Here is a 16,817-nt window from a genome sequence, read left to right as displayed (position 1 = left end):
GGAGGACCTGGCTTAGCGTACCTATACCTGCTGCATAAAGTGCAGGTTCATACCCCTGCCCTTTGAATGTGGACAGATTAATTTCCGGGAATCTGACCACATGTCCTCTCTGGGGGGAGGCAAAGGCCAGGAGATAAAGGGAGAGATGGAATTTCTTTCATCTAAATCAGGGGGAGAGAACGTCTGGCCCTTGGGGCCATATAAGGCCCACAAAGCATTTGGTCTGGCCCTGCCCAGGCAACTCAAAATTCAATAAATCTAGGAGCTTTTAAAAAAATCATATTTTTATTGATTTCAGAGATAGAAACATCAATGATGAGGGAGAATCACTGATTAGCTTCCTCCCGCATAACTCACACTGGGGATCTAGCTGGCAACCTGGGCATGTGCCCCAGCCGGGAATCAAACCGCAACCTCCCGGTTCCTAGGTTGATGCTCAACCATTGAGCCATGCCAGCCAGGCTAGGAGCTTTATTCATAGCAACATAAATTTATATTAAGTGAATTCCATTAAGCAAATAATGTTATAAGTATCCAATTGGCCCTTGGCAGAAAAGAGGTTCCCCACCCCTGATCTAAATACTTGCTCTTCAAAATGTGGGCCATGGACCAGCAGGATCAGCCTCACCTGGTAGTTTGTTAGACATGCACAACCTTGGGCCCATCCTATACATGAATGGAATCGGGAAATTGCATTAATAAGATTGGGATTCATACGCCTGTTAAAGTTTGAGAAGCACAGAGTTTCTGAATCCTAAACCCATGCCCAAATTGTCTGTCATTTCAGTCTTTGCTCACTTCCAAAAATAGTCGTCTGCATATGGTCAATAGTTAATGACAGGATACTTGAGAAATTCTTTTTGGCACCTCTTTAATTACATTTGAAGGGAGAAAATTTCTGAGACACCAGCACAAATTTACCAATGAGTGGATTAGACAGATACAGACATACTAAAAACAAGTAAACAAAACAGTTCTAGACATACCCACACAGCTCTGCTGAGTGGGACAGATGGGCATAGTAAGTCTGCTCTCACTGCATCCCGCCACCCATAATATCCCCTCCCTTCCTCACTCAAGCTCTCCTTCATCCAAGCTAGTATTAAGCTCTCATGTTGAGCTCTGTTTCATACACAGTTGAGCACCACGTGGATTACATGTCTCTTGCAGCCCTGTCCTCAAGCCCAAAATCTAAGCACAAGCTACTGTACTATTAAGCCAGGACGGAACAGGAAATCAAAAGGTAACTTGGCACATCAGTATTTCTCACCTTTAAACAGTTATGGTTGTCATTACCCACATCTTATTTTGGACAGTAGCCAAATCCCATGCCTGGATCTTCGCCCAATATTTGCCTTCAGTAGTTCTTCCTATCTGAGCAGGAAGTTAATGATAAAAACTCAGAGCACCCAACCCCCAGTGTCTTCTCTTTCTTCTACCTGATACAATACCTTAAAATAAAAAAGGCAAGGGGATAGCAGATATGTCTGCCAGAACTTTTTTGACTCTTCACCCGGATTATATGTGTGTGTTTTTTAATTGATTTTTTTTGAGAGAGAGAGAGAGAGAGAGAGAGAGAGAGAGAGAGGGAGAGAAAGAGAAAAACATCTATGTGGAGAAACATCAATGATTGCCTCCCATATGTGCCCCAACGAGGGTTAGAACCTGAAACCTAGGTATATGCCCTGACTGGGAATCTAAGCCTTGACCCTTCTGTACATGGATGACACTCCAACCTACTGAGCAACACCAACCAGGGCTGCCATAACATTTTTATGGGATCCAATAACGACAGGATTTAATGAGTAATGATTAAACTTACCATCTATTCAGCACTCAGTGTGCTTCACAAGAATTCCATGAAGTAGTATCAACATTTAATGAATGAGGAAATTTGAAGTTTTCATAAGTTAAATAACTTGCCCAGGAAGCAGCAAAGACAGAATTCCAGCCCACACCTATCTGAACCCAAAACCTCTTAACCACTGAACTATGATACCTCACTGGTCAGAAACCTCTGTGTGAGTAGAGAATCATTTCCTCCTCTGAGGCTAAGGCGAGGATTAAATGAGATTGAAGATGTTGAAGAAATGTCCTGTAACATATAAGGTATCATTTAGTACAGTAAGATTGCGTCAAAAGGCCCTCAGTACTCTATAAATGGCAATTACATGTATGAAAAATGTCCAATCTTATAATTAAAGAGATCCCAGTTCATTCAATATAGAGTTCTCATTTATTAGGTTAGAAAAAAATTTTTTTTAAGTGTAACTCTCAATGTTGGCAAGGATGTTGTGAAACTAGTACATTGCTGGTGGAAGCACAAAATACTACAACCTTTCTGAAAGGGAAACTGACAATATTTTTCAAGACATTTTTTAGAAATTGACATCAGAATTTCTTGTAAGGAAAAAGAAATTACGACAAAAACTTAAGTATGAATATAATTAAGGCTATAGATTCTGAAAGCAGGTTGCTTCAATTTAAATCCCAGCTCCACTACTTATTAGCAGTGTGACCTCGGGCAAGTTTCTGTGAGCTGCTATTGAAAATGGTGTGGCTAGGTGGTTGAGGGCGGGCCCTTGTACCAAGAAGTCACTACTAATTCTATTTATTCCGTCAGGGCACATACCTGGGTTTCAGGCTTGATCCCCCACTAGGGGGCGTGCGAGAGGTAGTTGATCAATGATTCTCTCTCAACATTGATGCTTCTATCTCCCACTCCCTTTCTCTCTCAGAAATCAATGAAAATATATATATTTTTAAAAATGGGGATAATAATAGTGCCTATTTCACTGGGTTGTTAGAATTACATGGATTACTATATGTAAAGTGCTTAACCTAGTGCCTGGCACAAAGTAAGCACTGTGTGGAAATCTATTATTTTTATCATCACAGTATTCAATATGATAGCAAATGGTTAAGTACACTAATACAGACATAAAAAGAATATTATAAAGCCATTAGAATGAAGTTTTAAAAGACTGATCACATATAATGTAAAGTAATAAAGAGCAGAGCATTGTATATATTGACTCATACAATTCATGTTCGTTAAAAGAGGACTTGGTACAAATATAGATGTATAGAAAGCAGCCCGTAGGGATTATATCAAAATATTAACAACGAATATATCTGAGTGACAGTGTAGGGTTGGGGGTTTTATCTGCTTCTCTACTTGGCAGATCCTTTAGAGCGGTGCTTCTCACACTCAAATAGGCATAGGTATCACCTGGAGATCTTGTGAAAGTGCAGAATCTGGGTCAGTAGGCCTGGGTTTTTAGAGATTCTGCATGGCTAACAGGCCCCTGGGTGGTGCTGATTCTACTTGCCCAAGGCCTACACTCTGAGTAGTAAGGTTTTGGCGCAGGGGTTCTCAAACTTGTGTGTGGGTCTGAACCAACCAGACGGTTGTGAAAGGACAGGTGCTGGACCCCACCCTAGAGTTTCAGATTTTAATAGAGCTGGAGCACGACCCTACAATGTACATTTCTTACAGATCTCCAGGTGACACTGATGCTGCAGGTGTGGAAACCATGTCTTGAAAACCACTGATATATATATTTTTTCACCATAAAGAAGTGGGGTAGTAAAAAAAAAAAGTCAGGCTTCTCCATTGCTTACAAAATAAAATCCACGCTCTTCATCCAAATGCCTCCATAATTTAACCCAATCATTTCTCACTACTTCTGTGTAGGCCACCACTGCCCTAAACACACTCGAGATTTCAAGCATCATGATTTCTGCTCTATTTTCTCACTCTGGCTGACATGTCACTTCCTTCTGTTTCCTCATGCCCAAGTTCTACTCCCCACCCCTCAAAGCCCTCCAATGCCATTCCTCCGTAAAGTCTGCAGATCCACCACTGCTTAAAGGGCCTCCTCTCTCTCCTCCTCCGCTCTGCACCGCACCTTCTGCCCTTCCCTGGTAACATTTACCCACCTTTATCTGGGGGAGTGACTCTAAGGGTGGGCGGGGTCCCCTCCCCAGGAGACTGGGAGTTAACTTGAGAGCAGGGCAGTCACTGGCCTATCTTCGTCTGCCGCTGGGTCTCAACAAATCCCTGCACGCGGCCGACATGCGGGGCTGACCTGAGAATGAATGAGGGAAGAAATGGCCTCCTGCGGAGGGGCGCGGAACTGTCCGGGAAATGGAAGCTAGACCCGCCGCGCGCCAAGCCTGCTGACCGGCAGTAACAGGTGTTTTCCATCTCGGTGTCCGTGACTCAGGCGGCACAGCTGCCCGCAGACCACGGTGTGGGCGCACGGCGGCTCCTGGGGCACAACGCCCCGCACGCTGCGTGCGCGGTGCCCTGGGCGCTCCGGCGGCCGCGCGCGGAGACACACCTCGGCTGCACCCGGCTCCGCACAAAAAAAAGGCGCTGCCACCTTAAAATGCGACTGCCTTACCGAAAAGAACAGCCATGGCTCGTGCCTACGCCCCTTGCTCCTCGCTGCACCTCTGTTTTTAGTTTCTAAGAAATCTATTGAGGGTGAGTCTGCACGCGTTTCGTCGCTGGCGTCCCCCCTCCCTGCACACTTACACACACACGCACACGCACAACGCACGCACACACACACTCCTTCCCCGTTTCGCCCCTTTCAGACCCAGCGCGTCTCAGAGGACTGGATTGAATGGGAAAGAACCGGGCCGTCTTTGTCATTAATCCTCCCCTCTTTCGGGCGAGCCCAGCTTCTTCCGGGTCAGCGACGATCCCCGCCACCCCAATCAGGCCCGCAGCCCCCCATAACGCTAGCCCCAGAGGGCAGTGAGGTAACATTGTACATACTAGTTATAATAGCAAAAACATTTGAAAGGAAAAAAGAAAGCCAAAAAGGAAAGAGGGAAAAATGATAAATTGACTCTTTTAAAAAGAAAATACAAACTATAAAAGACTCATGTAAAAGGTGGAGGAATATTGAATATGAAAGGGGAAGGTATTTAAAGGGAGAGTTATCATCGAGACAAAGGGAAAGATAGGCTTGGATAGCAGAAAAGGAATGTGGGGAGTCAGTAAATTAGGAGAACATATACAGTATATCAAAACCCTTTGTAGGAACACTTTTGCAGTGTGTCCTCTTTTGAAAAGTGTCTATTTAGGTCCTTTGCCCATTTTTTGATTAGATTGTTTATCTTCCTTTTGTTAGGTTGTATGAGTTTCCTGTAAATGTTGGAGATTAAATCTTTATCAGTGATAACATTTGCAAATATGTTCTCCCATGCAGTAGGCTTTCTTGTTGTTTTGTTCATGGTTTCTTTTGCTGTTCAAAAGCTTTTTATTTTGATTTAGTCCCATTTGTTTATTTTCTCTTTAGTTTCTATTGCCCTAGGAGCTGTATCAGTGAAGATATTCTTTGGCATATATCTGAATTTTGCTGCCATTGAGGCCTGGGGTGCAGCGGACCACTGCGGCGCCCCGCGATGCACACTCCCCCGCTGGGACCGTGCTGCTCTGGGAGGGGGCGCTTTGGGAAAAGTGTGACTTTTAGCATTATACCTTCCAAAACTCATTGTCATCCCGCGTCCCTTCCCCCGCACCCATCGTAAATCGCGCCTATAAATAACTGGACAGAGACAGAAGGGATCCCAGCTGGCCTGGCGGCGGCTGCTGCTACTATCACTCCCCAGCAGACGTGGGTCCGATGCGGGCAGCAGCGCCAGGGTGGGCCACCCGCGCCCTCGATACGCCTAGCGACTGCTCTCTCTCGGCAGGTACCATTGGAGCCAGAGTTGGCCCTCACTCACCTCCTCCCCAAATAACCGCATCCCTATGGCTGAGGCCCTTCCCCAAGTTCACTTGGCCCCAGGAGCAAAGGCAGTAGCAGCAAAGGGAAGTTTGCCAAGATGCCTTCAACGTCTTGAGCAAAATGGATTCCAAGATGCCACTTTCTTCTCTCGGAGCCCTGCTGGGGCCCGGTTGCCAGGTGAAGAGGTGGTCTCTAAGGGAGACTAGCTTCCAGGTTGGGCTGGGCTGGCTGGGCTGGCTGGGCTACGTTCTCACTCTCCTCCCTTCCTCCCGCCTCCTCACTCCGTGTAGTGTTGGTCCGCACACCAGCTGGCTGCTAGGTGTGCAGAGAAAGGAAGCCCTTCTACTGGGATGAGAAGGTGAGGTATGCATTCTCCAGTTCGCTTTGGGGATTGCAGGCCAAGTCAAGCATTATTGAAACATGTAACTTTGGCACAGGAAAATTTAAAGTCTCTAAAAATTAGGGAAGAGACTGGGTCTTTCCAGGGCCATCCTCTTAGAAGATGGGAGATGCTGACAGAGGCAGTGGCCTTACATGTTAGACGCATTTTCTCCTCTTCTCCCTCCCCATTTGGTGGGATTTTGGCATGGTCCGGCTCCTCTGACCAAACAAAAGTCCATTAACCCTTGAAATTGCCTAAATTAGCTACAGACATTGGAACTGAGTAGGGCGGGGAGAGGGACTAGGTGTGGCTGGGAATGCGGCTGGAGTCCAGGCAGTTGGGGCATGAAAAAATATATATTGATAATCCTGCTCTGTTCCTGAGTGCAGATCGGCTGTTCCCTTTGAGGTTTCTAGTGCCAGCCTGCCTTCCCATAATGCCATGTCCACTATTATCTTTCATCAGGCAAAACCCAGGCACTTTGAAATTCGTAGTTTACAAACTTAATTAATAGTAATAGCTGCAGCAATTGTAGAAATGGTGGTGCTGATAGCAGTTCTAGTAAAAACAGCAGCAGATGAAGTTGTAGTACAGCAAAGATGGAATATGTCCGTCCCTCATAAGATACAGCATGATTCCCTGTATTTCCTGTAAGTCTCTGGCATGCTTCTTACTGCCTGATGAATAGTTAAAGGGCAGAGTGGCTGTGGGTGGAGGAAGAGGCAGTCTGGATCGCTAATGCAGTGATTTCAGAGTGGTAATGGAGTCATATTTGGTATTATCCATGGGCATTCTGGGGTTGTCCCTCACCCCATACTTTTGGCTGCTGGCCTGTGGCTAGCACTGCCCATCGCCCAGCCCAGAAGTGGTGGTTATATTTCCATGGTGAGACCAAAGATGTGTCCGTCCTTGGTCAGGCCAGCCCAGTCAGGGCGTGGTTAAGATCTGGACAGCTCCTCCCCTTCTACCCTTATTCCACATACACTTTGGAAAACTTCAGTGTGTTATGGGTAGGGGTGGAGGTGGAAGAGCTGTCCACTCTGCTGCCTTCTACAGTTCTTACCACTGATAATTTGTGTGCACTATGCTAGGCCCTCTACATACATTGTCTTTTTAAATTCTTAAAACAACTCAATAAAAGAAATATGAGCATCGTTTTGCAGAGTAAAAAACCCCTGCAGTTCTATAGCCATGTAATTCCAAATCTATGTTCTTGTCATCACACCCTGCTGGGCAAAATCAGCATCCTCTAGTCTAGACTCTCTCTCCCTGGAGTCCAGGCTCAGATAGACTCTGGAGCCCTTACACTCGGAAAATTCTGTTGGGAGCTCTTAGCCCTGATAACCAGGAGAAAGAAATACAGTATCTTGATTCACAGTTCTGACAGGGCTATTTCCAAATATTGACAAGTTTCACATAAAAGAGCAGTCTTGTCAAAGCCAAAATAGGTATCCTGTATAGAAAATTCAGCTGAGAGAAAGGATCCACACAGAAGTCACCCGGAGAAGTAGAAGCCTGATGGTTGCCTTTGGACAGTACATAGCATCAGTTACTACTATTGCAGAAATCCTGGCAAACAGAACCCTGTCCTTTCTTGTTGGATTACAAAAGTGATACCTACCTACAGAATGTACTGTCTTTTAGAAAATACCAAAAAGTTTAAGGAAGAAAATAGAAAAGTCCCTTTAACCCCACCCCCTAAAGGAATCCATTGTGATATAGTTCCTTCCTCTATTTTTTTTCTATACATACATGTAAACTGTTTATAAACAAAGGACCTCCGGTATCCTGCTTTTATTTCCACTTACCATATGTCCGAAGCACTTTACATCTCATTAAAACATGTTCATGAAGATTCTTTTAAATGGTGACATACATTTTTTTAAATGTGTATTTACAGTTATTATTTAATGGAAAGGGGAGGAACGATTATCGCTGTTATTCTTGTTAGAGCCAGAGCAGTGCAGTGTGGCCTGTAAGATGTCCTTTCCCTCTTGTGTCTGCCAAAAGGAAGCAGACAGCTACTGCAAGTTTGTTCTGGAAAAAAGGGGAACTGACTTTTCCATCGGGGCTGCAGTGGCAGCTGAGTTGCCCAGCAGGCTCCCGGCGGGAGCAGTCTGAAGGTGTTCTCTCAAGGACCCATCCTCCTCTACACAGCGGGGCATAGAGGGAGAGGTTTGGGGGTTAGAAGGAATTTGGACTAGCCCAGAAGTACCTGCAGGTAGAGGCCGTGTTGCTAAGGGTATCACAGCCCTAAACAAAAGGCTGTTGTGAGGCTTCTGGAGGAAACTAGGTTCAATGGAGTCTTGTACCCTGCATGGAAGGCTCCAAGACAATAACAAGGAGGCAGCTAGGAAAAAATCCATTTGGGTGACTTCAAGGGGCCACATGAAGGGTGTGCAGGCAATTTGCAAAGTGTTCACAGTTGTAGTTTCTCCTGGATTGGCGTTTCTTCTGATTGGTAGGGATCTGGTCAATGGTACAAGATGCCAGGACTTGGTTATTCTATTCTCTAAGAAATTCAAGGAAAGAGATGGGAAGCATCTTGTTCCTTAAGAATTCTAATGTCTTTGATACAATGGCTAGAAAAGACTTCCTCACTTGCCTGGGGCGATATAGGAATCCAGTCTTTACCAAGGCTGCAAAGGAAGCATGTATTGGCCTGTTGATCAACTCCGTTTGACCTTCAACAAAACAGGACTCCCCGGGGCCTTGGAATGTTCTGTGCAGAACTTCTTGAAGGGCAGAGCCTTTTGCTCTACATCTGTTCCTGTGGGGCTGTGGTGGCCTCAGCTGGGGTGTGATAAAAAGGTTGCAGCGCATAATGACTTTGTTGGTATTTTCAAATGATGTTTGAGACTGAAATACCAGTGGTGATTGGTGCAGACAGGCCACGGCATTGGGTCTAAAGACAAGATGGGAGTCAGCTTAGGCCTCTGTCCATGGCATATACTGTGACTTTGGGTAAGCCCCTACTGTGTCATTTTACCTCCATTTTCCCATTGCAGTGGTTCTCAACCTTCCTAATGCTGCAACCCTTTAATGCAGTTCCTCATGTTGTGGTGACCCCCAGTTTCATTGTTACAAATTGAACATAATTAAAGCATAGTGATTAATCACAAAAACAATATGTAATTATATATGTGTTTTCCGATGGTCTTAGGCGACCCCTGTGAAAGGGTCATTCGACCCCCAAAGGGGTCCCGACCCACAGGTTGAGAACCGCTGGTTTAGAGCTATGTTTGGGAGAGATTTTTTTTTAGTTTATTATACCAAAGGGGAAAATAATCTCCATTGGTCCCAACTGAAGCCCAGACAGGGTCTAGAGAAGTCACACTGGGAAAAGGCCTTGGGTGGAAACCAGTTTTATCAGTGCTTATAGATATGACTTAAAGCCATGGGACCAGGGCCAGTTACATAATTTGTGGGGCCCAGTGCAGACTGGAATTGTGGGGCTCCTTCTTCAAAAGGCAGGGGAGAGATATCATTAAAGTTCTTAAAAGGTAAAGCTTTTTTCTTTCTCTCATGCTGTCTCTCTCCCTTGACTTGACGTGGTGTTTTTATTTGCTACTTAATGTCATTATAATAACATTAAAAATTTAAATTATCGGCATGCAGTTTAATGTTCATCTTTATACTGTGCAATGCCACTTCTAAAGGGATATAAAAGAGCACGTAATTTGTATATGGAATCATATAAATTACACATTTCACATTTTGTAGCTTATATATGCATATTATTCTTATTAAAACAGTGGAAATGCTGATAAAACAAACTCAGCTGTTTTTATTTCACTTCTTTATATGCATAGTTTATGTACACACTTTCTATCATGCTTGGCTTTCTGTTGAGTAAAAAAAGAAAAAGGAACTGTAGTTTACCCTGACTCTTTCTTCCTATGTCATCATTTTCAGCCTGAGTGGTTGGCTAATACAGGGAAGTGACATAAGTAGAAAAGGCTATGACAACACTATTGCTTTCTTTCTGCATTTGAGGCAATTTCTGGATTGAATGGAAAGCCTAATTTCTTGGTGCTGTCAGCATCTCTGCTTGCATATAGAGCTAAAACTCTTACCATGTGCTGGAGTTGGATCCTTCTAAACTGTCATGCATTGTGAACCCATTGGAATTCTGTGCTCACTGGGCATTGTGATTGCTATATGCAAATAGGGCTGCAAAGAATGATGTACCTATCTCTTTTGCTCATGTTTATGCTCCATCGTCCCATCAGACTTCACTTACAAAACACAATTTCAAAGATAAAGTCATTAAGAATTTTAACAAGGCAACAGCAGAGCATTAAGTCAAATATAGGGCCCTTCTGTGTATGAGTCTTATGTGACTATATAAGTCGCCCACCTTTGAAGGGGCACTAGATGACTAGGTGGATGCAACTAAAGTGGGCACAATTAGATACAGACTTAGAGGCAGACAAAGGGTGTTTAATAGAAATTGTTGTGGAACCAAAGAACCAAGCAAAAAGATAGATGAATTACAAATGCAAGAACTCAGTGGTAAAAAGGGGGTCAAGAGCTAGAGACAAGAGGTAGCCTGGTAGCCAGAAGATGAGTTGTTAGGGTAAGAATTGGTCAAAGGAAGAGGAAAGAAGGGCTTTATGCTAAGATGCTCAGGCAATGTCTTGCCATCTGGATGGGAGAACCTGACTGGCCAAATCACTGTTAACCTGAAGCTGTTGGTGGGCAGCACCTTGACCAATAAATCTTTAAGACTGTGAATGTAGCTTCTAAGACCATCTTTCAAAAAAGGATGTGAGAATTGAAACTTGTAGAATGCTTTCAAGGAAAGAACATTCTGAATGTAGACTTTGGGCAGAGTTTCTAAAGTGGATTCTGAAGCTCCTTGGTTTACATCCAAGGGAAATGAAAACTCGTTAGGACATAATGAAGTCAGAGTTTCTGTAGCCAAACACATGGGAGTGCCCCATCCAAGGCAAGGGGATTCGGCAGCAGCACAGACAGGAAGGCCAAGATGATCTCTCCTTCCAGCTGTTTTCTTTCACCGCCAGGCTATGCCTACTCCACGCAAATAGGATGAAAACCAAATGTTTCAACAAACCAATCAACAATTTCCTAATTAACATAGAGGAAGTATAACTTGATGAACCGGGACTTGAACTACAAGTTCTGGCTCTAATAGGCTGGGTGCCTTGGCATTTAACCTTTTGGGCCATGGTTTTCTGATTTATAAAAAACCTAGGGTTGGATTCCAGGTTCTCAAGGGTCCTTTCTGGCTCTTAAAAGAAAATTTCTCTCTAGGTATGAAGGCAGTCTGGCAGCGACATCTGTTACCCCCTTGATCACCAGGGTTGATTAGGCTGATCTGGGTGTCACCTTCCTCACTGCTCCATGTACATCCCTCCTGACACTACACACTAGGTCAAAGAGGAAGACCTTCCCAACTAGAGGAGGATCGCTCTTCAGTCAAGGGTATACAAGTAGCCGCACTCCCCTGCTAGAACCTCCAAACAAGCTCTCAGGGTCCATTTGTAGAACACACGGTAGTCAAACTTCCAAGGCTCCAGACACATCCACATGAGGCACTGCCTGTGGCTGTCTGTCTTTCTTTATGAACATTGTGGCCCTTACCACAGAATGAGGTAGTTCTGTGTGTGCAATATAGACCAGTCTCCAAAATCAGTTATTACATGGAAAGGCAGAAATACAGAACAGCATTTACTAGTAATATGATTCACTTGTGTAAAAATAAATAAATAAATAAATAAATGACATAAACTAGCAGAAGAATATATGATAGTATAGTGTTTGCATTCAAGATTATCTGAGCAGTCCCCTCGGCGGTCCCCTGGATCTGTCTCTTGCTTCAACAGTGTTTGGATGGAACAGGGTCACTCCTTCTGTCAGCTTCCTACCACCCTCCAACCTCTTTTCCAGTCACCATCTTTAGAACCTTCTCAACCATCCTCAGCCGCTGAGACCAGCCAACACTATTTTTTTTTTTTTTAGTTTAACTCCTTATTGTCAATCATAAGCTCCCAAATTTGTCAGAATTATTCCACTGAGGTGGAGGCTGCGGTCAGCCATCTGGTAAACCTGCCTCTGTGAACCTCCTGCACCTACCTTTCTCGGGGTTTCTATTTCCACTGTGGCGATGTGGCTCTGGAGGGCCTGGACCACCTCGTCCTCAAGAAGGCAGAGAAGAAGCCCGAGGGCACCAAGTGTCTCTTAAGGCTGCAAAACCAGCTCTGTGCCCACATTCTCTTTTAGGACGAGCTGAAGCCTTCCCAAGGTGAGTGGGGGGCAAAACCCAGGACACCAGGAAAGCTGCTGTGGTCCTGGAGAAGAACCTGACCCAGGCCCTTTTGGTTCTAGATGCCCTGGGTTCTATCCTCACAGACCCTCATCTCCTCACTTCCTGGAGAACCACTTCCTGGGTGAGGAGGTGAAACCTATCAAGCAGATGGGCGACACCTGACTCAACTCCGCAGGCTGGCGGGCCTCACCTGGGCGGGGCCAGTATCTCTTAGAAAGGCTCACCCTCAAGCAAGACTAGGAGCCTTTGGAGCCCAGAGGCCTTTGAGTGGCCCCTCTGCATCCCCCTGGTGTCTGGCTTCTGCCTGAGCTTCTCCCTGCAACCTCTAAGCAGCCTTTTAACCACCCTAGAGCCTTCCCCCATGCCTTGGACCAAATGGGAACAATAGAGATTTTGCAGCAAGAAAAAAAAATCTGAAATCATACAAGTGAAGCTGTTAACTGAACTTGAAAAAGGGATGGGGCAGAAGAGTTGCGGACAGAGACTAACTTTTTTATTATTCAGATTTTATTGTTTTTAGAGTATTTTAAGATTCACAACAAAATTGAGGAGAAGGCACAGATATTTCTTATTTTCTCCCTGCCCCCACGCAGGCATAGCCTCCCCCATTATCAACATTCCCCACCAGAGTGGTACATTTGTTACAATTGATGACCCTACACTCCAAGTCCAAGGTTAAATGTTCAGGTTTGCTTGTGTGTTGTACGTTCTCTGGGCATAGACAATACTAGTATATGACATGTATCCATCACTGTGGTATTATAGAGTGTTTTCACTGTCCTAAAACTCTCTGTGCTCAGTCTCTTGTATCTCCCGCTCCTAACCCTTGGTAAACACTGACTTTTCTTTTTACTGTTCTCCCTAGTTTTGCCTTTTTCAGAATGTCATGTAGTTAGAATCATACAGTGTGCAGCCTTTTCAAATTTGCTTCTTTCATTTAGTTAACATACATTTAAGGTCTCTCCATGTCTTTTTTAACTTTTTATTTAAATTTTTCTCTAGTGTTTGACTTTTCTAACTATATGCAGAATTGCTTTTATGTTTTAAGAAAAATGATGACAGAATTATCTGTGTAGAGAAATTATAGTTTTGCTTTCTTTTTATTTTCCTGAAGAAAACCCACCTTATAAACATAATTTTTAATGCCATTCTGGATATTACCTATGCCTTGCCTATGCTTGTCTGATAGTAATGCCAAAGATGTCAAGCAAAATGATCCCAAATTTTCTCTTAATAGCCCATAGTAGGACACATTCCCCTTTCTCCAGTGGCCACCACCCCAGTCCACACACAGGGCTAGATCCTGGCAGCATGGTACTCCGTACCCCCTTGGAGGGGGGTGCCCTTCTGTACTCAGTAGCATGTTAGTGACAGTTTGAATCTGCTGGTGAGTCAGGGAAGAGAGTTGGGTCAGAGCTTGTGATATACCTGGTCCTGATCATGAGCGATGTACCTCTGGTGTTAATAAAGGGATAGTGTGGGTGCTCAATGGCCAAGATTCTTGTAAGCCCCTGAGCCCAGTGATGGCTCAGCAGCCTGAGAGCATCGGAGGGAAACTCACTCATTTGTAGTCTTTTCTGGCTCTTCAGAGGCCAAATTTAAATCCTTTCTCCTCAAAACGTGGCATGGGGCAGTGGGAACCAGGGGTCTGGCCAGATCCTGCTGCTAACTTGCTCTCTGACTTTGGACAAGTCACACAACTCTGCCTTCAGGTTCCCCTTACTTAAACAGTGCAGGTCAGATACCCTCCAGGCCTCCTTTTAGAAGAGTTAAATGTCTAGTATTTTGAAGGCCCTCAATCCCCTACCCCCTTGGCCCGTCCTCTCTGGTAACAGCCAGATTTGGTAAGGAAACCGGAAGCAAGCTCTCCTTTATTCCAGTTTACTGGTATCTGCTGATGAGTAATCATTAAAAGATCTCAACTAAGATTTCTAAGGCAACCCTTGCAAATTGGGGGATAGACCAAAATAAGGCCGCAGCCTCCCGGGTACATCTCTGGGAGGTACCAGGGCAGGAGTTGGGAACCTATGTACAATATTATTTGGGTCCCAGAATCTAAACTGATGGCACCAAATGTTACCGATTACTGCTATATGTTCCCAGATTGTTCCAAAATTCAGACTTCGATTGTGGGCAGGCAGTCACTCACCATCAGAAACTTGGCAGTACTGGCTACATTAGACCAAGACATCCTAATGGCAAGAAGAAAAAAAAAAAGCTTTTAAGAAATGGACCGGCAGGACCAAGAGTTTCCGTGAACCCTTTGGCTCAGGGATAGCGTTTCAGACTTGCCGCCCTTGGTCCAAGGCCGGAGATCCCTGAGGAGTGAGCATCTGGGGATGTGATTCTGGGCCTATTGCTCAGGCTGAGTACGAACTGAGCTCCTTTCTCGAACAGACCTGCACCCCCAGGTTGTGGAGGCCCCTGGGCCTTGGGAACTTGTGAGGACTCTTCCCAGACCTCGATATAAGGGCAGGACTGTATCCCTGTGTGTGTGTCAGTGAGGGCGGGAAGGAGGGGAGAGGATCCAGAGGACCTGGCAGGCAGCAGAACTAGATCCCAGGAAACCTGCAGGGCACATGGCCCAGTGGAAAAGAACTTCACTTAGCATAAGAGGATCTGGGTTTGAATCCTGACTTCCCACCAACTCCTCCGTTAACCTTGCACAGGTCCCCACCGTACACAGGTCTGTTTCCATTACAGCATGGAAGTAATAATATGTACCACACAGGATTGTGATGGTGAGTAAAATTAAATGATGCAGGCACACATGCCTAGCACAGTGCCCGACCTATAACAGATGCTTAATACATGATGGTTATACATAAATGTAACTCCTACCCCAGTAGGTACTAAAGCAGGAAAGTATGTGAGAGGGGAGGAAAAAAGGACCTAGCAAAGGAAGCTGTGGGGGACTATGGGAAGCAAGTGAGTGGGTCAGGGAAGTTTTACCTCCCTGAGTGGCTGCAGGATAGGGGAGGTGAGCAAGGTGTGAACCAACAGCTTTCAGAGTGGTATTTCCTATCTAGTGCATTCTTGGGCCTATTGAGGGGTGGGGGGCATGGGGTTGGATAGAAGATGGATGAGTACAGGGTGCTGAATGAACAAGTGATCCACCAGGCTTCCTCTGCAGGGCAGCTGAGCTCCAGAAGAACCAAGGGCTCCTGGGCCCGGGAGGCTGTGCCTACTTCCAGCTTCTCAGCATATAGGCCGGTCCAGGAAACACTTAGAAACTGCTGGGTCTCTGGCCTGAGACTGTGCCAGCGAATATGCCTCAGTTAGACAGCATCTGCTCTCTGCCACTTCCGTACCCTGCCCCGGGGTTCTCTGACCCTTTCTTTGAACTGAACTAGCAACGCAAGAACCTCGGGCTCTCCCACAAGTCAGACCAGTTCAGAGACTGAGAGCAGAGAGTGAGGAGTTGCCAGGAAGGGAAGATCCAGGCTCTGATCAATCAGTTCTTGGGGTGCTTCACAATCAAGAAGCTTACTGGTGGGGAGGGGAGATGGAGGAAGTCGAGGCCTGGGAGAGAGGGAGACAGGAGGAGAGGCTGCAAGGCTGGCAGCCTCATGTCTGTTCTTCCTGCTCCATATGCCTCATGCTTGTGCCAGCTTCTGGAGCCCTGATCACAGGCGAGGCCTAGGGCCCCTACCCGTGCACGATTTCGTGTGCTGGGCCTCTAGTATATATAAAAAAGCCGGGGTTTGCGTCACATGTTCTGGGGCTGCTGCTGAGAACGCCATCTCCTTTTCTTCCTCAGCCCCCACAGGATGCTGCTGTCCACCAGGGGGTCAAACAAGGGCCAGTTCTGCTTCCCCTCATTGCCTCTTCCCTTTCACATCCCTTGGTGCATGTCAGGCTATAGTCACACTAGCTTTCACTGAAGGTTACAGGACACAGAAGGAGTTTCCATCTCAGAAATGGAATATTCAAAATTCTTTTTCCTAAAACTCATTTGACCATCAGGCTACCAGGAATTTCTTATTGCCTTCTCACCTTGTGTGGTAGGTTCCAACTCCCTACTGAGCTTCTCAGACGTTCCCCCCTCCAGCCCCTCTCCACATCCTAGGTTCTCCTACTCTCAGATTCCTGTCATTTCCTATGCAGAGCAATTTGGCCATCTTTGCATCTCAAATCTTCACTTCCTCATGAAGCAGTTGATGAGGGTATTCTAAAAATTAGGTAATTTCTTCTCTAAGAAGCATTCTGATGCCCACTGTTAAAATTCTAGACACACACACACACACACATTTTCCACAAGATTCCATTCTACTGCACAAACTTTTACAACCTTTATTTTTTTCCACCAGTAATTCCCATGGGAAACGTTTTTTTCAGTGTCATTATGTATTTTTCTATGGCATGATTTTAATGTCTGTGTCATGTTCCATTATAC

The 16,817-nt window shown here is 45.3% G+C and overlaps 1 protein-coding gene across 1 annotated transcript in view; it reads left to right on the top strand.

The window, feature by feature from the left end:
• Positions 1-5,459: 5,459 nt before the first annotated feature.
• TTC9 (tetratricopeptide repeat domain 9) overlaps positions 5,460-16,817 on the top strand; it is a 25,264-nt gene continuing 13,906 nt past the window's right edge. Inside the window, exon 1 of the mRNA XM_015562028.1 lies at positions 5,460-5,712. Coding sequence (XP_015417514.1) covers positions 5,643-5,712 — 70 coding nt within the window. The 5' untranslated portion in view covers positions 5,460-5,642. The remainder of the gene's footprint in view (positions 5,713-16,817) is intronic.

This window comes from Myotis davidii, unplaced genomic scaffold (genome assembly GCF_000327345.1).
Source record: "Myotis davidii unplaced genomic scaffold, ASM32734v1 scaffold17, whole genome shotgun sequence".
NCBI lineage: Eukaryota > Metazoa > Chordata > Mammalia > Chiroptera > Vespertilionidae > Myotis > Myotis davidii.
Note: the sequence above shows the minus strand (reverse complement) of the source record. Positions and strands in the feature narration are given on the sequence as shown.